Below are 22,343 nucleotides of genomic sequence, written 5' to 3' on the forward strand. Positions count from 1 at the left end.
CTTATGTAAAAAACTCCAATTTATTTTCCACAACTTGTGAAAACGTAGTCTGTGTTTCAGCAGCTTATCTTTGAAGAGACCCAGTGCTTTGTGAACTTCTTAGCCTTTTGCTTTTCCATTTCACCTTGTAGGAAAGAAAAAGATTTTTTTAAGTAACAGCTGCTGTCAGGTCCTGTCCAAATTGTCCATGAAAGAAGCGCCAATCTGCCCCTTCACCTTTGGGTTGAGAAAGCTACAGCAGCTGAGTACATTAAGTAAGGCAGTAGTTTTTGGTTCAAGTCTCACATCAACTTACCCCACAGCACTAGGTGTGACACCATTCTCTCAACACATCATACACAATACCTAGACAATCATTCCCTTCCTTAGGAGGCTCGTTTGATCTCGGTACTAATACAAAGAAACAAGGTGCTTTGAGCTCCATGCTCAGGAATATATCAACCCTTATTTTATTTATATTAACATGGCCAGCCAATCTCCCACAAACAAGAAAGCAGAGCTTCTTTAGGAACACAGAAAGCTGACTTGTCTACCAAGATGGACCACTCCTGTCCAGCTCAGCATTGTTTACACCGGGGATCAACAACCTAAGGCCCATGGGCTGGGACTGGCCCACTATTCACCCCTGAACCGAGCCGCCAACTCGCATGCTGTGCTAAACCGGCGCAGCGCAGGGGTTCACTTCCGTGGCGCTGGAAATCGCGCCTGCGCAGACACCAGAAATCAGGTCTTCGCACACACAGACACCGAAAATTGGGGGGGGGGAACGCATGCTCACATGTGCAATCCAGCCCATGGAGGGATCTCCGCAGGACGAATCCAGCCCAGGCATGATAAACCTTGTCCCTGGTTTACACTGACTAATAGCTCTTCTGGGGTTTCGGGCAGGGGAACCTTTCCCCCACTTATCTTGAAATGCTGGGCATTTCTGCAAATCATGTGTTCTACCACTGAGCTAATTACACTTCAGTGTAAAAAATACTGTAAACACACAAGTTTATTTCTGGCCGGGTTTTCTGCTTTTTCAAAAACACTTCTCCTTTAAAGATGGGTCAGTGTCAAACCTGAACATGACACTCAAAACCACCGTCCCAGGAAGAAAACCTTTACATCGCTCCTACATAACAAACAACTCCATGGGGGGTTGTATTTATACCATGTCTTCATTACCCACATAGGATGCACATCCAAAAAATAAAAAACGCTTACCCCAAGACTTGTTCACAAACTGGATTGCAGCTCTTTTAACAGCACTTTTCTTGTTTTCAACAGAAAAATACTGGTTTGCTGAAAAGACAAGAGTCAATTAGCAAAAGCTACATGTATAACTCTACAAATGTGTTAAGCAAACGGCCACTGTACCTGTTGTTCGGTGGCAGCCTCTTCCATAGAGGTGTTTTTGTAGGAAGGCTTTGGCCACTTCCTGCTGTTTGTTGGTTAAATCCTGATCTTTTAGCTGCACAGCCGCATAGCTTTCTTGGAGCCTAATGATAAAATGACACTTAGTTCTCTGTAATGTAACTTTTCTTACTAGAGCAGACCTACATTAAAAAAGTTTTAGTGAAATTATATCCAACTTCCCTTTTTTCCTAGTAATTTAATGTATGTGATCAAGATCTCATACACACAGCTAATTTAAGTGACAAGTCAAAATACCTAACAGGTATTAAGGTTATTACTTAGTGGGCAGTCCTACTTTGCGTACTATTGACAATCTTCAAAGGATACTGTTGCAAGTACTGAAGTTGCCTCTAAGCTTGGCTTTGTATTAACATGGAGATGCCTTTTGTGAAAACATACCGTATTTTTCGTTCCATAAGATGCACTTTTTTCCTCCTAAAGAATAAGAGGAAATGTCTGTGCGTCTTAGGGAGTGAATGTGTGGTCCTTGGAGCCGAATTGCCCAGGGGCTAAAGGCAGGTTGTGCTTTTTTTTCTTTTTTAAAGAAAGTGCTTAAGGCTAACAAGAGGGAAAGAGAATGGAACCCGCTCATCAGCTGATTGCAAAAGATCGGGTAGGGAGATAAGGGAGCTAGCTCCCTTCCTGGCCCCTCCAGGCCCCTTGCCTAGGTCTCAATTGTTGTCTGCAGAGGGAGACGTGACTGACTGGCTGATTAGATTATCTGTCTGGAAACTGTAGAATTGGGTCCCTTTCCTAGAGAAGCTGCAGAACTGTGAGTTGAGCCCCAACTCCCTTTGCAAGGAAACTCAGCAACTTTGAGCTGATCCTTAAAAATGGAGCTTTCCCCCTTTGCAAAAAAGATGCACAACTGTGAGCTGACACCCCCCCCAAAAAAACGGGGCTTTCCCCCTTTGCAAAATAAGCTTCCTCAAATATTTATTGGGGGGGCAAAGGCACCTAGGCCTCTAGGAGTTGGCTGCTATACCTAGGACAATTCAAGAAAGAAAATTATTTTTTTCTTGTTTTCCTCCTCTAAAAACTAGGTGTGTCCTATGGTCAGGTGCGTCCTATGGAGCGAAAAATACAGTAAACTGTCACATGTGGCATGGCAGTATATTTTAAAGCTTGCATGATTTTAGAAATGGCTTGGGGGATAATGTTACAACTAAAACCTTGATTTATCAAAGTAAAATTAAATAACTCCTCAGTTTCTACTCAGCTTCACTAATAATGATTCAGGCTTGTTCAAAATAAACTGCTAATTCATCAACAGTATAAAAAACCTCTTAGGGCTATAAACCTTCCTAAGTAAATAAATAAAAGATGCCTTCTATTAGTACTATCTGACTGGCTGTGGGTGAGGCACCCCCAAACCTGGCCCTCCAGCTGTTTTGGGACTACAACTCCCATCATCCCTAGCTAACAGAACCAATGGTCGGGGATGATGGGAATTGCAGTCCCAAAAACATCTGGAGGACTGAGTTTGGGAGTGCCTGCTGTGGGTCTTCAAGATCAGATTTTTCTAAAGGCAATTGTAGTAATAAAACCCAGGATCGTCCTCAAACCAAGCACAGCAGCTTCCTGAGTGTTATTAAACTAATGGACAGAAATAGCTAAATCTTGCACTTGGAGAATCCTGCAATACAACTGACATGCAACACTATCTGTGTACAGACAGCACTTTAAGCAGCTGGATCTGAGATTTTGCAACCAAATTGTTATGGCAGAGCATGGAGCAATAAGAACATTGTATGTACTTGCAGAAGAGATCAGAGTGAATAAATGGGCTTTTCTTACAACACTATGACATACTAAGAATCACTCAGCCATACCTAATTGCCAAGATTTCATCACTGTCTTCCTTTGTATCTTTTTGGCCATTCTCACTTTCAGAATCATCTTCAACATTCTGACCTATAAAAATAATGTAAACTTTCATTGAAACTTTACACCTCAATGGATAGCATGCAGGACTATAATACTTTTCAATTAGTTGCAAACCCATTCCGGTAGTTTTTTTTAGCCTCTTTAGGAACTGAACTATTCACAAATGTATGTGGTAAGAGAGTGACCACTGTTATCAGAGAAACAGTTGCAGCTAATTGGGCACCCAGCACATTTATGATGGATATGTGAATTAAAGAACAAAGTTTACAGCACTAATGTATTTTGTGAGAAGTGAAAGTAATATCTCAAACTATAAGATTAATGAACAACACTAAAATTGTTATTATGGTCATTATTATATTAGTCATAATATTTTATGGGCATTGTCAAGTAGATCCTAATATTTATGGCATGATACAAAGTACATAATAAACACAATGTAATATTCGGCAGAATCGTACACATACCTTGCTCTTGCATGGAAGATGGCAGATTTTTGCTAAGGAGAAATTAACATTGGAAGACATTTAGTAAAGAACCTTTTGATCCATTATTCACAAATACAAAAATGGCACATTCATATGGAACCTACTGGTATTAAAATACACACAGCAATTACTGTTAATAGCTGTGCTTACCTATCATGAATATCATAGCAAAACTAAGAAAGGAAGGCTTCTGCAAGCACCCAACTTTCCAATTCCCTTACTATTTAAGAGACATTTTTAAATGTAGGGCATACACCAGCTGCCTATTATGACACTTGATTCATGTGCTGCTCTCCCTGTTCTGGCCATTGGTGTTGGTGGGAAATTGTAAATCCATCAGTGTAGGTGGGGGTTAGTCATTTACAGTATGTGTATTTCAGCCAAAGGAAGCATACAACCCAGTCTCACTGAAATGTTTATTGGTGCTCCAGAACATATTTTGCTTACCTAGTCTGTGTTGATGATGCCAATTCCTCCAGTACATTTTCAGGAAGCAGCTTTCTTTTCTAAAAGAAACCAACATTAGCAAATTATTAAGCAACGGCTGTTATTAAGCTAGCCCTCTGACAATGCTAGCAGTAATGGTATACCATGCCTAGCTGACAGTCGAGTGTAAAGTTTGGTATCTAACCATGCATTCATTTGGGGAAGGGATAAATAGGCTTTGTCCTGACATCTCATTGGATGAATCACCAATGAGCTGGGCAATGTAGAAAATCTTTAGTTAGGTTAAGGATATCCCATATTAAAATTTCAGAGAAGTCTTGCCATGGGAAAAGGGAACAGGACACTTCATAAACTTTTCAGAGGCATCTGATTGGCTGCTGTTTAAGCACAATAAACTAGATAGAGATTTTGTCTGACCCAGAATGGTAGAGCTTAAGTCGTTAAGCTTGCATATTTATATCCTGCCTCACTTTGTTCATGGGTCCTTATAAAGCCATACAAACAGGAACAAACATGAACCACGTAGGTTGGAAAAGTGTTACTATTTTGAGCAAAACAGCCTATGCTGTACCCAAGATGTGCACTGTGGTAAACTGCCACAAGCAAAGGGAGGGGCTAGGATTAAAAATACATTTAAAAGTATAGTGAAATAAAAGGTAAAGGTACCCCTGACCATTAGGTCCAATCGCAGACGACACTGGGGTTGCGGTCATAGCTGCCAAGTTATCCCTTTTTTTAAGGGATTTTCCCTTATGCGGAATAGGCTTCCTCGCGAGAAAAGGGAAAACTTGGCAGCTATGGTTGCGGTGCTCATCTTGCTCTATAGGCAAAGAAAGCCGGCGTTTGTCCGCAAACAGCTTCCGGGTCACGTGGCCAGCATGACTAAGCCGCTTCTGGCGAACCAGAGCAGCGCACGGAAATGCCATTTACCTTCCCACCGGAGCAGTACCTATTTATCTACTTGCATTTTGACGTGCTTTCGAACTGCTAGGTTGGCAGGAGCTGGGACTAAGCAACGGGAGCTCACCCCGTCGTGGAGATTCGAACCGCCGACCTTCTGATCCCACAGCGCCACCCACAAATCACAACCCAATAATCTTTGCAGGGTTTTTATCAGTTTGTGCTGATTTTGTGTCAGGATGGATTGAAAGTGAGTGTGGTGAAGTGGTGATCTGAAAGTTCTGCCATGCAAACTTCCCTGCAAAAGTGGTGTAGCAGTGCATTGGGATCAATCACAAGAGGAAATATTTAAGACTACTTCTTTGGGGAGGTTGATGGTGGAATATCAAAGTGTGCATGCACACGAAAGCTCATACCAATGACAAACTTAGTTGGTCTCTAAGGTGCTACTGGAAGGATTTTTTAAAAAATAAAGGGAGCTCGCCCCGTCGCGGGGATTCGAATCGCCGACCTTCTGATCGGCAAGCCCTAGGCTCTGTGGTTTAGACCATAGCGTCCCTATAGTGAAATAGTCTACCTCAATAGAGTGCAGTCATTAAGATAATGGTGCAAAACTGAGTTTGTATAATATTTCACTTACATTTAAAAACATTTGGGAACTCTAGAAATTTAGTTTGTAGACAACAATTGTATACAGTGGTGCCTCGCTTAACGAATGCCCTGCTTAACGAAATTTCCGCTTAACGAAAGGATTTTTTCGAGCGGAGGTTGCCTTGCTAGACGAATTCGTTTTATGAAAAATTCGTCTAGTGAATCACGGTTTCCCATAGGAATGCATTGAAATTCAATTAATGCATTCCTATGGGCAAAAAAAAAATTCAATGCATTCCTATGGGATTCGCTAGATGAATTTTTCGTTATAAGAAAAGACCTGTGGAACGAATTAAATTCGTCTAGCGAGGCACCACTGTTTACAGGTGGGTAGCTGTGTTGGTCTGAGTCGAAGCAAAATAAAAAAATTCCTTCAGTAGCACCTTAAAGACCAACTAAGTTTTTATTTTGGTATGAGCTTTCGTGTGCATGCACACTTCGTCATATACTTTAAGGTGCTACTGAAGTAATTTTTTTATTTTGCTTGAGGCACCACTGTATTACACATGTAAATCCCTCACATAGGGATAATACACACAGCAAAATAACACATTGGGACTGAATTTTGATGTGATTCATGGCGATTCTCAGTTTTATGGTGTGAAACTGTACAAGCAGTATGGTACAACTGCTAAACATTTTCAGAAAGTTTGCCGGGCATGAAAAATAAAGCAACCTCAACATTACCTTTTGTTCCTTAAATAGTTCTTCTTTCCGTCGTCTCTTTTCTTTTAAGGTAGCCTTTTCTCTAAGTAAATAAATAATAAGATGATGTTTATGAAGAGAAGACATGGGCACAAGAAGAACAAATATGTATTTACAGTTAATTATGAGAGCTTGTTCCAAGTGCTATCAACAAAGTTAAGAGAAACTAGCTAAGCAGTCAGGGGGAAAGGATGTGTTCTCACAATGGCCACAATTGTTTATGTTTAGAAGAGAGGAAAGTAACACACTTACCATGTTTCCCCTATTTTAATACATAGTCAGAAAGTAAGACATTGGCAGAGTTTTTCTAGAAGTAGGAGAAATAAGACGTACCCTGAAAGTAAGCTATGGTGCCGCCATTGTCCCCATCGCCAGCAAAGCAGCTAGAGGCGTGGGGGGGGGGAAAGACGCCCCTTGCCGGAGTTCTGCCCCGCCTGCTCCTGACGCGCGGGGAGAACAAAAGGGAGAGGCGCGGAAAAAATACGCCTCTTCCTGTTCCTGCCGGGAGCAGCAAACCAGCGAGAGGCTCCTCTTGCCCGAGCGAGGTGGGGAAAAAAAAGACTCCTCTTGCCCGAGCCCTGCCACCACCGCGGGCTCGGAGGAGAATTGCCGACAAAGATGATTGAGGGAGCGAGAAGCACTGTCACATGCAAGGAGATAAATACAGGAACTGTAAGGAACCCCTGTTGAGAACTTGGCACTTTTGAAGCTTCTCTCCTTCCCTCCCTCCTCCCGTTTATTTAAAAAAACAACCAAGGGCTTTTCCAGATGACCTGTTTGTTGGTATTCAAACTCAAAGCTTTTAGTGTTTATCATCCAGACTTCATTGAGCAAGCATTCATTCCAACTTGCTTGTGGAGTGTTTGCAGGTTTTTCCATTGACAATTTGTTCAGTTCTCAGTGGATTTCAAGTTTCCAAACAACACAAAGTTCCAATTAAAAAAACAAAGTGGTTTTGTTGCACTAGGACAACAAAGCTTTTTAATCCACTTTAATTATGCCAAACTTAAACTTGCAATATGCTCTTGAGTTCCCTGTCCAGAGGTGCCAAAATTTAATCTTTTTAGCCATTTCTGGAAGATGGCAGGAATGTGTATATTGACACCTAAAAGCAGCCAGAAGATGACTTAATTTTAATTGAAGAAATGCGGATCTCTGTATGGTCCAGAAGAAGATGACTTAATTTTAATTGAAGAAATGTAGATTGCTGTACCGTACCATACTGACACAATAAAAATAAGACATCCCACCGAAAATAAGCCACCCTGTGTTTTTTTGAGGGAAAATGTTATAAGACAGTGTCTTTAAAAAGGGGAAACATGGTAACTATTACGTGAACACAGTAAATTGTCTTTATAATATGAAAAACTGAAAATTTACTTTCAGTAAACAGCATTGTATTGTAAAATCTATCAAGAAAAATCTGTCAATACATTCCCTTAGTTTTGGACTAAGATGTTGTTTGTTGTTATCATTTGAAAATCTCTGGGTGGTTCACAACATAAAAAATGCAAGGTAAAAGCACAAAATGGTTGAAACAAAACAATAACCCCCCTCCCACAAACACATTTAAAAGGCTGTAGAAAATTAATCGGCCAAAAGCCTGGTGGAAGAGGATTAGGGAGCCGCTTCAGAAAAGGCATGTTTTTCTGTTGTCGCCCTTCAGACCTGAGGGTCCAGGTCAGTTTATATGGGGAGAGGCGGTCCTTGAGGAATTGCAGAACTGATCCGTTAAGGATAGAATCAAGTGTTTCTCCAGGTGGAATCACACTACCATTTCCGGGCTCTGTTTGTTTGAAGAATTGATACTCTCTTCTCCCTAGCACGCAGCAAGCCCCTTAACGTTATGGGAAGGGGACAGCTATGCTACTGGAAGCCAGGGGGAAGGCTGTGCGCGTCTATTTCTGGTCGTTCATTCAAGCTCCCAACAAACTTCGCCTACTATTTTCCTACCGAAGTAAGGGATACTTTTTCACAGCTGAGGGCTATCGTGGTCAAATTCGGTCTTTTATGCAAAGGCCATTTACAACACTAGAAAGGGACGAAGACACGGGGATAACAAGAAAAGAACGCAGCAGCTCCTTGAAGCCCAAGATGCAGCTATGTTAGCTTCTCTCTTTGGTTCTGGCGCCTCAGTCCTGCCGAATGAATCAATTTTGCCACAGAAAGGTCCTCGGCGTTGCCTCCCGCCCCGCCGCCCCCATAGGAAGGAGGGAGGGAGGGCAAGCGCCGGTCAACTAACTACGACCCCCGCCCTTCCCCGACACGACGATGCTGACCCCCGAAGCGCAAGGCGTCGGCGTTTTGTTCTAGGCGCGGGATGGAGAGTCCCACGCCGAGCGTTACCTGCGCGCGCGCTCCCCCGCCAACCGGCGCGCCTCCTCGGCCGCGGCGCGCGCACTCTCGAAGGTCACCTCCTCGGGAGCCTCGTCACTCTCCTCGTCCTCTTCTGAGGAAGCGGCGGCGGCGGCGGCGGCGGCCTCCGCCTCAACTCTTTTCCTAACCATCGCGCGAGTCCTCCGCGTTACCATCTTTCTCCACTCCTCGAACTTCCGGCTGACCCTTCGTCCCGTGACCCGGAAGCAGCCTTGCGGAGCGGGGACTTGCTAGAGAGGACTCGGCGCGCTAAAATAAGCTTCCGGGCAGGCGTCGTTGGCCGAGCAGCGAGGTTCCGAGGGCGTTGGAGTCGAAGCCAAAATAAGTCGATTAGCAGGGATGTTGTTCTTCCCTCACTGACCCTCAAGAGATGGCAACACAGTAATATCTCTCTTGCTCTTTCCAACTTGGCTCTTATTGATTGTGGAAACGTGATTTTATAAACCGCGACAGTTGCAACGTTGCTGCAGTCAGTTACTGGATCGGGGCGGGTTTTGCTGCAGCTTAAGGAAGGTTTGCACTGAGGATTTTATAAGTAAAGCAAACTAGTCTCGACTCTTTAATTTGCAACATTAAGGCTGAGTTTGCACAACGAAGCAAACATAATCCCCCCTCAGCACAAGCTTCCCCCTGTACTTAACAGTTTGCATCGGGATTGTTACAGCAAATGTCCAAACCCAGCACACATGCCCACACAACAGGACCCAAATAGAAAGTGATATTTGTTGCCACTTCATGCTTCTGGATGGACACCCTGGTGTCCAGTCACAGCTACGCTTAAAACTTGAAATTAAGCCTCTGGACAGGGAAAATGCAGGAAGAGGCGAAAGGGGCAGTCTAAGTTCCTTACGCAGCAGCCAAGGGATTCTGTCAATTAGATACAGTACCAGTAATTCTGTTTTCAGATTAATACATATTTTATTTTATTTTGTGAAAGAACAGTACAAATTACATACATAATTTCCCCTCGCATTGGTAGGGCATAAGGCGTCTGTGCAGCAGAAACCACTCCATTTCTGATCCACTGCCAAAGATTCCAATATCCAGAATGCAACTGTGCTTAGGCACTAGCCCAAAGAAACACGTGGCAAAAGCATATACTAGAACAACACAAGCCTATCCATGTTTACCCAAATGTAAATTCCAGTGTTTGTTCCCATATAACCATGTAGAATGCTGCCCAAATTGTTAAGTTTTTAAAAGGCGCCAGTGCCCTTCTATAGCTTTCGCTGCAAGAAGCTGCCATCTCAAATTTCTTCAACATGATTGTTCTAAGATTGAGGGTGGTGCACATCTTTGAGCACCAAACTGGCATGAATGCACTGTGTGCAAAGCTATACTCCTGTCTCATTCTGCCAAATGGTGCCAGGATAAGCCCTACTGGCTTCCCCTTCTAGGCCATTTGTTTATGGGGGTGGGGGATATTGGCTTAAACTGACTTCAAATTTTGAGAGAGCTCATATTCCTTGCAGCTCCAGAAACTTTGCTCATGAGAAAGCCTCTTACAATTAATGGATGTTATGTGAAGCACACTGATTACTCCAAAATTATTCTATATAGTATATATTAATATTAAATTATAAAAAGGAAACTGCAGAACCATATTATACAACAAGTTGGAAGTTCTGTTTCACAGTAACTCAACATTGAGCCCTATTCCATTTCCCAGTTACTGAGGTTTTATCATAGTTGAGAGGAAGTGTAAACATGGTTAGTGCGGTATCTACTGCAGCACTAATTATATCATGAAATCTGCTAATACCTATTAATATTTTGATAGGAAAACTGCTTTGGAACAAAATAGACAAAGCATTGGTTTATCTTATCTTAGTGACTTAGAACAGTAGACAAAACAAGTAAAAGACTAATAAACCCACAAATACATTCATACAAGTCCAAGAGCGAGAAGAAATTAAGCATGTATACTTTGCACATGGATGCTGCTACCTATGTTCCTTTAATTGTTTTCTCATACTGATCACCACAAAGAAATGTACACCATCCTGGAAGTAAACCTTTTTAGAGGATTGCACTGCTTCATGAAAAGACCACCTTGTTTACCATTTTCCTACAAAAACTAGAGTGTAGGCTATATGAAAAGCTGTCATTTGCCCCATTTGCTTATTCTCACCTTTCTCAGAATTTTACAGTTGGTTTATAAAATTATTTTGTGTAGTCACAAAGAAGTGTAAGGTCATGATGAAGTCCCTCCCATTATGATTTGCCAAATATGTAGCCTAATATTTCAGGGCACAAATGTCTTCTTTTGAACTGTTGGCATTTTTATGCTCTCATTTCACATAAATGGTTTTTGTCTAACAAAAATGTAACTGCTTATCCAGTGTCCTTGACCATGACAAATCTTTTGCTTTGCTCATTCTTGTAACCAACTGGAAAATCATGATCTATTTTCTTCAGTGTCACCCTTAGATCCTACTGCTCACTTGCAGGCATGATGTTTTCTACAAGTCCCACATTCCTCTTATGCTTGCATCCTGCTGAATGAGCCGCTGGATTTTTTCCTCTGTGTTGCTGATAAATGTTCATGAGATTATCTCAGTTTCATGGCGTGCAAGTGCTGGGGGTAGTGTGGTACCACAGGGACCTGGGAAATGAAACCTGAAACAGAATCAGGATATAAATAGTATTTAATCAAATATAATTGTACTTCGGCAAATACTTCCAAAACCCTAACCCTAAACAAATATAATGTCAGAACATTGTTAGTCCTTTTACCCATCCCCCCTTCCATAAACCAGTGAATCTTTTACAATTGTTTGATATCCCATTTATTTCTATGGAGTTTAAGAAGTTTAATGGCAAATTTGCTGGTCTACAGATTAGGCTGCAAGTGAGAAAACTGCATTGCCTTTGCTAGCAAACATTTTAGATACGGCAGGTTTTACATTTTAATTAATTCTGCAGATAATGGCATTTACTAGTTCTAAAGAATATTAGGGTGCTACCTGAACCTATCTGTGGCTGGGGTGCTTTGCATGTTGAATTCTGCAACTGCCACTCCTCTGGCAGATACCTGGGGAGCAAACATAGCAGCAGGATATACTATAGAGGACGTTCCAACCTGAGAAAGAGAAGAAAATGCAGTGGTTCATAAGCATTAACCTAACTGCCCAAAACTTTGGTTTGGTGCAACTATCACATTTTTTCAACCAGACATTGGTAGCGCCCAACAGGCTCCTCTCCTTTCCAACATTAATCATACTATAGCTTGAAAACTGCATTGATCTTTAAAAAAGGTTTGTAAACCAGCTGCAGACTGGTTTAAAGTTAACTATGACTACTATTACATCATTGCAGACATATCTGGTTGGATCAAAGATTAGCACAGTTTAGGATGTTTCTGTGCGCCCTTAAAATAAGTATTGTGGGTAATGTAAAATAATTTTTATATATGCCACTGGTATGTGATAACCTGCCAATTCTATTGGAAACTGGAAATTTCAAAATGACAAGAGCCTCAATACAAAGGGAACTTCACATTTATTGGTAATTAATTTCCTTTTGTAATCACCACAAGTTTAAACTCTATTGAAGCTTGTTATTTTAGTACAATGAATGCTTTAGAAAGATCTGACCATTCATTGACAATTTTTGAGCCTTCAACTGAACAACTCAATTGGACCAATCAAATGCCCAACCTTGTGCTATGTGAAAATAGTGACATTTTATGTCTGTTATATTTGACAGTTTACTTCATGAATCCTTTCCTGGGAAGCATGAGCCAATACTAAGTTATAGGCTCTAACAAATTAAAGACAAAGATACAGAACAAAAATCACTTACCACCAAACAAAGATCACAAATCTCAAGTTCTTTTTCAACCTCTGTAAGAATATCAGAATCCAAAGTTTCTCCGAACCATACAACGTGAGGGCGCAAGAGGCCATTGCATTCTTCACACCTGTGAAGAAAAATTATGGAGATATATATTAGACTGGCACAAAGCTGAGAAGAAAGCAAAGCAATTAAAAATCTTCATCTAGTTTATTACAAATTCTGCTGTAATTATAACAGGTTAAGTAACAGAGCATCTCCTTTGCATGCAATTTTTGAATGCTTCAGCAGCTCAGCACTAACCGAGGAAGATCTTCTACAGGAATCCGGCTGTCTTCAGCATCTGGATCTGGAGCACTATAAATGCAAATAAAAACTGTGAACATTGCAAGTGTAAATAATAATAATAATAATCACATGGGGTGGAACTCAGTGTCCTACTCTTCCAATTCTTTTTTCTATGCAAGCACCACAGCTTGTGAGATGGAACAATCCCCCTCTCCTGCCCCCTGCACTGCTCTGGGGGTTCTCCCAACCTTTCAAGAGCCAATTTTGGGGGGCACGCAAAGCCCCATATGCAAGCAGAAATAATTGCTCAAGGCTTCTGTTGATGGGCCTGGTTAGGTAAATCCTGCTCAGGAAGTGATATTTAATGCTGGACCTACTCAGAACAGACTACTTAAACTCTATTACTGGGATCCAGACTGGTGTGAAAGGCAGCTCTATTCTTGAGCAGGACAGGAGCTTTTAATCATTCCCTTGAAGCATCAGCCCCCACACCTGCAGGGGGAAACACCCCTTCCAAAGGTTGAAGGGCCCTCTGGATCAGTACCCTATGAAGTATGCAGTATCTCACCTACTGAATGTTCACCTAATCTGACAGGAGAAAATGTCTACATTAGGAGCCAACAGACACAAACTGTAGGTAACACAGCACAGATCCATTACCCTTTCCCATCCAAAGCAGGACAGATTGGACTCTTGTGATTTGCTGTCACAGTTCCACAACTGGTGCATCGGGTTTTGAATAAGCTACCTGTGAATAACAATCCCATATTTTAAACATGGACTTCACAGTTGATAATACAAAACTGCTAACACATCATACCAGCAGTGTGATTCTCACACATCTTACAAGAACTGAAAATTGCCTAATTCAGCATTTTGAGCCTGGAAGAATATTATAAAGCATTTATTAGTGAAACAACCTACTGGCTAGCCAAAGGAGACTACTGAAGTGTTTAAGCAACAGGAGCTGCAAAAATGCAAGCCCAAATAAATAAAATATCATAGGTTAATAGTTTTCACCATTTCTCAAGTAACTATTTGTTCCTCTGACTACAGGTCATACACACAGATATTGTATAATTCTACAAAGTACATAGTCAACAGCAGATTTAGTGAGGCTACTTTTCTAGATTCTAAAAATCATACCTTGTAGAAGCACTAAACAAACTTCTTAAAAGAAGTGAATTAAATATTACAGCCAGAATCTGCAGAATCTCACTCCTAAAGCAGGGGTGCTGCTATTTTTCCTTTTCTGATGGAGCCCCTTGAATGACTCCCATTCTTCAAGAATAGCTCAATCGGACAAAGGATGTTTCACTGGGAAAGGGAAGCACCTCAACATGCTAGTACATATATGAAAGGCTGTGTATGACCCTCTGGGCCCTGATTTTTTTTACTAATTTAATTCCTGCCCTCTATGATAATTTCTAATGTGCCTTTCAAGGCTGATTTACACATTATACAGGAGAACTATTATTGAATTTCCCAATGTTTTCTTTTTTAATGAAATGCAGCCATGCAGTTTCCCAATTTGATTAAAGCAGCATTGCTGCTTAATACCTTCTCCAACACAACAAATATTGTTTCGCAATCAAAACCCCTCCTTTGCTTTTAATTCAGTAAAGGAAAAATACAGATGCAATTATTCGCTATCACATGTTTACCCTCAGTCTTCCAGCTGCAATTAAGCAAGTTCCACCTTCAAAGAAATCTGAGAGAGGAAATGGAGGGGGGGATGTTCCATCACAGCTAATTCTCAGGTCTTTAATTCCCATGTCTTTATGACTGGAAATATCAACAAACATCTATAAAGGATAGCTGAATGAGATATCTGCAACACACTGCTGGGGATTCCTTACCATGAATTTCTAAGAGGTGCTTTGTTCCTGCTTTTCTGTGGAGCTCATCAATGTTCTGTGTGATGACCACAACACTCCTTCCTTGCTTGCTAAGCCTGGCCTCACACTCTGCTATGGCAGTGTGTGCGGGGTTTGGATGTTTACTCATCATAAGCTCTCTACGGTAATGGTAGAATTCCCACACCCTAGAGGGATTCCTTGCAAAAGCCTCTGGAGTAGCCAGTTCCTGTGGGGTAGAGGGGGAGGAATCATTTGTTGCTTTGTCAATAGAACGCCCATACCTGATTATAAAGCCTCACATTCCTTTGTAAGCAGCCATAAGCACAATATTTGGCATTTATATACTGTGTTTCAGTGTGTTCAGTACTTCACATACGACACTGGAGTAATCTAGATCAAGTTAAGTCTTTTGGGTGGTATTCTATTAAGTTATACTCTGGGACAACTCACTGAAATTAACAGACCTAACTTAGTTGTGTTCATTAATTTCATTGAATCTACTCAAGAGTAAAACTTAGATGAATGCCACCCTTTATTCGTTTTGTATCACAAGCAATAACAAAACAGAAATTCAATTGAACAAGATAAAACACGGGATCAGAACACTCCTTAACAATTCAGAACTGAGAAGCCAATCAGCAGGACTTTCATACAATGCAAAATTTAGATCAGAGTGTCTCTATAACACTGAAATGCATTCAACTTCACAAAATCCCCTCCAGTTTTTCTGCCACTGCAAATATAACCACTTTGTACAGTAACTACTTTGTTATCTAACAGTCATAGCTGCCAAGTTTTCCCTTTTCTCGCGAGGAAGCCTATTCAGCATAAGGGAAAATCCCTTTAAAAAAGGGATAACTTGGCAGCTATGCTAACAGTTGTCTGTTGTCTGTTATCTGATGCCAACCGAAACCAATCCCTAGCTTGGCCAATATAAAGACTGCCAGTTTCTATTAACTTCTGCTCACTGCCTATCTGGAAATCTGTGTGTTTTGTTTAAGGCGTGGGATCGATTTGAACCGCAGCCAGACTTTACATTCTTAAAAATGGGTTATAGCCAATTGTTTCTTTATCCCAGAATCCTACGTGATAGAACCTGATATCTACGGTAGCAGAAACACCTAGTACAGAGCTTTCCAAACGGTGTGTTGCGACACATTAGTGTGTTGACTGCAGTGTGTAGGTGTGTCGCACGAACGCTCCCTGTACTCTTACAGTAAAGCTGAATTACTGTGTCACAAAATTATGCATGTCTAAAAAGTGTGTCACCAATATGAAAAGTTTGAAAAGCTCTGACCTAGAAGATACTTATTTAGCCTGAAATCACCATTTTGGGATCAAGTCTACAAGATGACTTTATAGCTACAATATCCAACCTTAACTAAGCCATAGTTTGGTTTACCATGTTGTGCAAACCAAGTCAATATCTCCGAGCCTTAGCTACATCCTAGGGTTGTTGTGAGGATGAAATGAGGAAGCGAAGGACCATATACAATACCTTGGGCTCCCTGACGAAAAGGAAACGTGTTTATAAACAAAAAAATTATGTTCTTCCATTCCCTCAAAGCTACTAGGGTTGCAGTTCTATGCTTATTTGGGAGCAAATTTCATTAAACTCAGTAGGGTTTAGTTATGAGTAAATATGCGTAGAATTGCACTTAAAGGCTATTAAATAGCAGTATTTAGCATCCTGGGGAAAAACCAGGTCAGTAGCACACACCTGAGCTTGCCATTTCCTCCAGTAGCCCCCTGCACCTCGGAAGGTCGGAACACCACTCTCGGCACTGACACCAGCCCCCGTAATAATAGCTATATGCTTTGCTTTAGCAAATACTTCTCGAAAATCAGCCATACCTTTAAAAAAAAAAGATGAAAAAGTCAGATTTATTTCTACTTCATTTTAAGCACATACAAAAGCTATTTTTTATCTGAAAGTGGAAAACCAAAGTTTGAAACTTCCCAACTTTAAAGATGTCTGGAATGGATGACCAGGACAAATCAGTCTCTCTGAGCTTGACTAGTTTTGCCTGTGCTTAAATTTTGTATCTTAAAACTTCTGCAGACCATAATCAGAAGACATGTTTACGTGTTGACCCTGGAAACATTTAAGAGTTTGATGGGGGAGGATATAGCAAAATTGTAGTGCATGAATAATTTCATTCATGACGCAACTCTGTGTACTGAAGTATATACACTATTGATCTTTAAAGGTTAGCCAGTTCATGATTAAAAATTAAATAAAATGGAATGTATGCTTTGCTTTATGAGGCCTCCATTTCAGCTCATTAAGGAATCTTACATAGCTTGATAAACTCCAAGGAGAAAACCCTCTCAAAGGCCTATCAGTTACTGCTAGATTGGACAGTGATGGAAGAACAAACTAAATCCTCAATGATACACTGGGCACAAGACATAGGCCACAATATAACGATGACAAGGTGGGAGGGCTTATGGAAAATGAGCTGGAACTTCACGGTGTGTAACTCTATTAAAGAGAACTTAATAAAAATGTTCTACAGATGGCATATTACACAGTATAAGCTATTGAAAATGTATAAGAACGTGAGCAATTTATGCTGGAGATGCGAGTAGGTGGGAAGCAGGTATCACATCTGGTGGGAATGCGATAAAGTGGCAAAATTCTGGAGAGAAATCCATGCAGAAGTAGAACAGATCTTTAAAATCAAATTCCGAAAAACACCAGAATCTTATCTTATAGGTATAACCACTCCGGATATATATATTAAAAAATATGCAAAAAAAAATTCTATATGCTTCTGCTGCTGCAAGAACAGTGATAGCTTCTCACTGGAAAGATGTAATACCGGTAGCACCTAACAAAAAAGAATGGTTCTATAAAATCTTAAAATATACGGAACTGGCTTACCTGTCAGAAAAAATAAAAGACAATCCGAGAAATAGTTTCATTGAGGATGGAACAGCTTTTTGTATTATCTAAAAAAGTGATGCAACACCAACGCAACCTTTGCAATAGAATAACTCTTGTTGTATAAGGAAAAGCGATAGAAATATAACAATCTAAAAAGATTATATTATGATGAATAGAATCAAAATGTCAGAAGTCCATGACATGTCTTATATTTTGTTTTAACTTTTTATCTGAGTTTAATGGAGAGATAAAATGGGGACGTTAAAGAACCAAACTTATGTTTAAGAAGTAGGAATTATTTGGGATGATATTTACATTGATTTTGTACTGTAATAGTATAGTTGTATGTTGGTATGTTAATACATTAGTATGTATGTATGTACTTTTGTTGTGATTTATGTATGTATTTTTGTTGGGATTTCTGTATGTTGGTGGTTGTAATAAATAAATAAAATTTAAAAAAGAAGGAATCTTACATAGCAGAACTAGAAAGTGCTTAGAAACAAGACATGACCTGCTGATATTCAAAACTGAAGTACTTGGTTATACAGACTTGGTTATAAACACAACAGAATACAACTTCTCATTTTATTTAAGGTATTTAAATGTAAAAAAATGTTTAAAAAATGAAAGTTGTGCGGGTGAGCTCCTTTGTGTTGGATCTAACTATTTTAACTGATTTATTCTTGTAAAATTAGTGATGCCTTCTTAGGATCACAAGTTAGTGGCCTCCCATTATGATTGCATTTCTATATTCATGGCTAACACAACACAGCACAGTTTTAAGAAAAGTAGCAGGACCACAAATTATGTTGAACCATAAAAGCAAGACCAATCTCAAATGGATTTAGAAATAAAGAATTAGCAACTTAAAGAATTTCCAGACATTGGAAAAAACACTGTCTCAAAAATTACATTGGTAATATCCTGTTGCACATTTTGAGGAACACAAATATTCTCCATCTTTTTAATTTTTTTTGTTATTAAATCTAGCTGGGCTCTAAAACCAGAAGAAAGCCCAGCTGTTGGGAAATATTTGTAAGGGATAATTTTTCCTTTTACAGAGTCTCCCTTACAATTACTCCCTTTTTCCACAGATGGACTTGAGGCACACACATTTTCAAGAAAAGCATGCAGGAAGGTAAATAGATGTCTCCTTAAGAAGGTATTGTATTTAATAAGCTACATTTTTAAAAATAGGAGTACTTAAACAAATATCATCATCTTCACCAACATAGCTCTCCAAACCCAAGTGATTCAAATGGAAGGTTTCAAACTTTTAAGATTTCAAGATTCATTATTTACATCAGGAACAAAAAGAATCAGTTCACAGAAATCATATTGTGTGTGGACACAAAAACAAATATACACCATGGGAAGAATCTTAACTTACTTGAACTGGGTCGGGCCATTTCAAAGCAAGTCCTTTGTTTCTTGGAAGAAGCAGGTTTCAGTCCACAATATACTTGAGAAACCAGCCTTCTCGTGGTAAAGTGGAAAAGATTCATCTGGATTACTGTACATCCTAACATGGAGGAAAGTAAAATTTAAAAATCTGAATGTATTTGACAAGATGGCAAAGGAAACTCCATCTGCTGTCTGCCTCTGGAGTTATTTGGGACCCCACTTCCATTCCGATTAGTGTCCTGCTCCCTCATTGGGTTGTTTAAATACCAGTACTTGCCACTGTGCTCAGAAAGAGAGAGCTATTTCTGCAATACACTTTAGCTTAACAGCTGGAGACTTAGCTGAGGGAAGATTCTAACACAGGAAGGCCAGCATGAGTGGTAGAAGAGCAACACTCATGGTACTGACAACTTCTTTAGGGCTAGAATGGGAAAAAAACTTCTGTGTCTCTGTTGCTAGTTGCAATTGCTGCTAAATTGAAGAATGTGGACTTTGAATTGCAGGCCGTAGAAAAGAGGCTCTGTTCTTTAATCTGGCCTTTGACAACAGTGCTGCCAAATTAAAATTAAGGTAAACAATGTTTAGCGTTTTGTCCTCGAGCTCTTTAATCAATTTCACTCTGGGGCATGGATTAAACAAAGTATATGAGATTATTCTCAAGAGGTTTTCTACAACACAATACAGTATGTATTTTATCTTCACTGGGACTATTAAAATTCAATTGTAAATGGGAATTCTCTTCTAGTCCTATACTGCCTGTGTAAGCCAAGTTTTTAACTACATATTCCTTTCAACTGGATATTATCCAGCCATATTTGCCACATTTCACAGAAACCAGGGGTTGCAATTTCCCCATCCTGATTGATTCATATACAAACTCTACCAAGCTTCCTAACCTGATGTTCCCTTATCCCAGAAGTGAGATGCCACGTTCTGGAAAACCTTGTCTGGAGATACATGTAAGCACTGGTATGCTTGCCTCTGAAACTGGACCACAAAGACCTATGCTGAAATCCAGTCTCAACTGACTATATATTGGGCTGGAAAAAAACTTGTATTTTGTACCTGTGCTGGTTTCTTTAGCTACACAAAACAGAAGTAACAGCACCTGGATCTGCAGAGCCAAGCCTACCAAACCCAAGCCTACCAAACCCAAAGGCTTAGGGAAACACACACACACACCACCGCCACACATTCAGGGGTGCCAACTTAAATATTGGGGGGGGGGAGGAAGGACAGTTAAGTCCCACCCCACATAATCGATTACATGACGTTACAAATACACATACACACACCCAATTGGAATGGCAATGCCCATCAACTTTAGGGGTGGGCAGCCCCCTCAAATATTTCAGGGGGGCCCGAAGGCACCTCAGCCGCTAGGGAGTATAGGCTCCTATACTCACAATGTGGCTTCCGTGAATATCGGGGCGAGGAAACTTGTTTCCTCCCATGTTTCCTCTGCCCTGAAGGTTACTAAGGAACAGAGGGGAAAGGTGCGAGGCACGCCGTGGCCACGGAGGGAGAGGCAGCTGGCTGAGGAAAGCAGCCCAGAAGCCGCTCCCCGGGGGCCTGGAGACCCTCCCCTGCGCCCCTCGCCCTCGGCCCGGCGCTACTCACCACCGCCAGCACCGCAGCCCAGCCGCCCGCTTCGTGAGGTCCCGCCCCGCCAGGCCGAGCAGCAGGAACAGGAGCGACGACAACGGGCGAGGCGAGGCGGAGGGAGGGCCCAGCCGCCGGAGCGGCCTCCGAGGGGCGCGAGTAGAGAGGCCTGCGTGGAGCCTGGCACGTCGCCCTCTCCCGGCCCTCGGTCTGAGGAGAGATTACTATGGTGCCCGAGGCGTCGGGCGCTGCGGAGGCAAAGCCTACCCGCCCCCTCTTCTTAATTGGCACGTTTTGGGTTCCATTGGAAATCGCGTTAGAACTCGCTCCCAGAGGCTTTTGAAATCGATGTGTTTTACAGTTTAAAAAATACTTTTTACAATTATGTTGGAAACAAGCACATTGTTATTCTCAATCCTCTTTGTATACTGCCCTATGCCGTGCAGGTCTCGGGGCGGTTGCAATATAAAATCACAACACTGTATACAAACCAACGGAATGTGTAATTAAAAGTAAAAACAAGAAACAAGTCAATGAAACCACTCCCCAGCATAGCTGTCAAGTTTTCCCTTCTCTCGCGAATAAGCCTATTCAGCGTAAGGGAATTTCCCTTCAAAAAAGGGAGAACTTGACAGCTATGCTCCCCAGCACATTTTAAAAGTTGTCACTCAGCCAAAAAGGCCTGGTTAAAGATCTGAAAGTGTATGCAAATGAAGTATAGGGATTCATATTGCTTCGCTCAATACTGAAAGACTGAATGTGTTGGTGAGCAGTTTACAATACATATTAAACCATTAAATCATTGGTGGAGGAAGAGAATTAAAAGCAGGTATTAAACATATGATTAAAATCAACAATAGCTACCATATAACTTCTACATGTGTGGGTAGACTAAACAAAAGTTTAAATTGGGCATGTAAAGATTACAGTGAAGATGACTGCCTGATATCAATTTTGGGAGTTCCAAAATGTAGGTGTTCCCATACAGAAGATTGAGAGCTTACCAAGGTGGACCGAGTATTATGCAAAACACCTGTACAGTTCCAGTACCACAGATTAAAGTAGTTGAGCCAACATTTATGGGGTAAGGTATTACTGAAAGTATATTGTTCCCAATCTATTAAGAGCTTTATATACCAAAAGTAACACCTTGATCTTGGCCCAGACCAGTAGCAAACAGGCAACTAGTGCAAGATCTCTGAGATCTGTGACAACTGTGCTGCAGCATTCTGCACTGACTGAAGCTTAAAAATCAAGGGAATCCCCACAGAGAGTGCAATAATCCAGAAGCACTCGCAAACTCCATACCTGCTGCTTCAGGGGATGTGCAACTCCATCCATGGCAGGCAATGAACCAATTTCTCTCACATGGGAACTGTAGAATAGTGGGGTAAGAAGGATGAAGACACAGCTCTCAAAACAACCAGCTCTTCATTCTAGCTGAGTCCAGACTGAACAGTAGCTTAGCCAACTGGCTTATATAGTATTCAGTAACTTGCAACAGTAACAAACTTCCCCTAGCTACCCAATCCGTGAACAGCACTCTCAATCCTTCATTTGCATATTGTGGACCTGAGTGAGAACTGCAGCCACAATGGGCAGGGTAAGAACTGCAGCCACGGTGGCTAGTACTGCAGTTAACTTAAT

General features: G+C 41.1%; 2 protein-coding genes across 3 annotated transcripts; both read right to left on the reverse strand.

The window, feature by feature from the left end:
- Position 1: 1 nt before the first annotated feature.
- NOL7 (nucleolar protein 7) lies at positions 2–9,033 on the reverse strand. Its single transcript, XM_088675240.1, has 8 exons — positions 8,826–9,033; positions 6,462–6,522; positions 4,224–4,282; positions 3,756–3,787; positions 3,234–3,315; positions 1,363–1,484; positions 1,210–1,287; positions 2–124 (listed from the first exon to the last, which is right to left on the reverse strand). Exons 1-8 carry the CDS (start codon positions 9,008–9,010, stop codon positions 57–59), a joined length of 687 nt encoding a protein of 228 aa, XP_088531366.1. The 5' UTR covers positions 9,011–9,033; the 3' UTR covers positions 2–56.
- Positions 9,034–9,748: 715 nt separating this feature from the next.
- On the reverse strand, positions 9,749–22,133 carry SIRT5 (sirtuin 5). Of its 2 annotated transcripts, none has more exons than XM_035124557.3 (9): positions 22,005–22,133; positions 19,081–19,212; positions 16,518–16,651; positions 14,798–15,023; positions 13,599–13,686; positions 12,954–13,007; positions 12,660–12,777; positions 11,822–11,937; positions 9,749–11,474 (listed from the first exon to the last, which is right to left on the reverse strand). In XM_035124557.3, the coding sequence occupies exons 2-9, from the start codon at positions 19,193–19,195 to the stop codon at positions 11,399–11,401; spliced, it is 927 nt and encodes a 308-aa protein (XP_034980448.1). In that variant the 5' UTR covers positions 19,196–19,212; positions 22,005–22,133; the 3' UTR covers positions 9,749–11,398. The 2 variants fall into 2 exon arrangements, with proteins under 2 accessions (XP_034980448.1, XP_088531365.1); XM_088675239.1 differs by lacking the exon at positions 22,005–22,133 and adding an exon at positions 20,715–20,933.
- Between the last annotated feature and the right edge of the window lie 210 nt (positions 22,134–22,343).

Source organism: Zootoca vivipara, chromosome 8 (genome assembly GCF_965207765.1).
Source record: "Zootoca vivipara chromosome 8, rZooViv2.hap1.1, whole genome shotgun sequence".
Taxonomy (NCBI): domain Eukaryota; kingdom Metazoa; phylum Chordata; class Lepidosauria; order Squamata; family Lacertidae; genus Zootoca; species Zootoca vivipara.

Coding starts and splice junctions, on each gene's coding strand:
- NOL7 (XM_088675240.1), bottom strand. CDS start 9,010: ATGGTAACGCGGAGGACTCGCGCGATGGTTAGGAAAAGAGTTGAGGCG. Junction 3,316..3,755: donor ATCTTCCATGCAAGAGCAAG/GTATGTGTACGA, acceptor TTATTTTTATAG/GTCAGAATGTTGAAGATGAT. Junction 125..1,209: donor GTTTGTGAACAAGTCTTGGG/GTAAGCGTTTTT, acceptor CTTTCCTACAAG/GTGAAATGGAAAAGCAAAAG.
- SIRT5 (XM_035124557.3), bottom strand. CDS start 19,195: ATGAATCTTTTCCACTTTACCACGAGAAGGCTGGTTTCTCAAGTATAT. Junction 15,024..16,517: donor GGAGGAAATGGCAAGCTCAG/GTGTGTGCTACT, acceptor TCTACCCCACAG/GAACTGGCTACTCCAGAGGC. Junction 13,008..13,598: donor CCTGCTTTGGATGGGAAAGG/GTAATGGATCTG, acceptor TTGCATTTATAG/TGCTCCAGATCCAGATGCTG.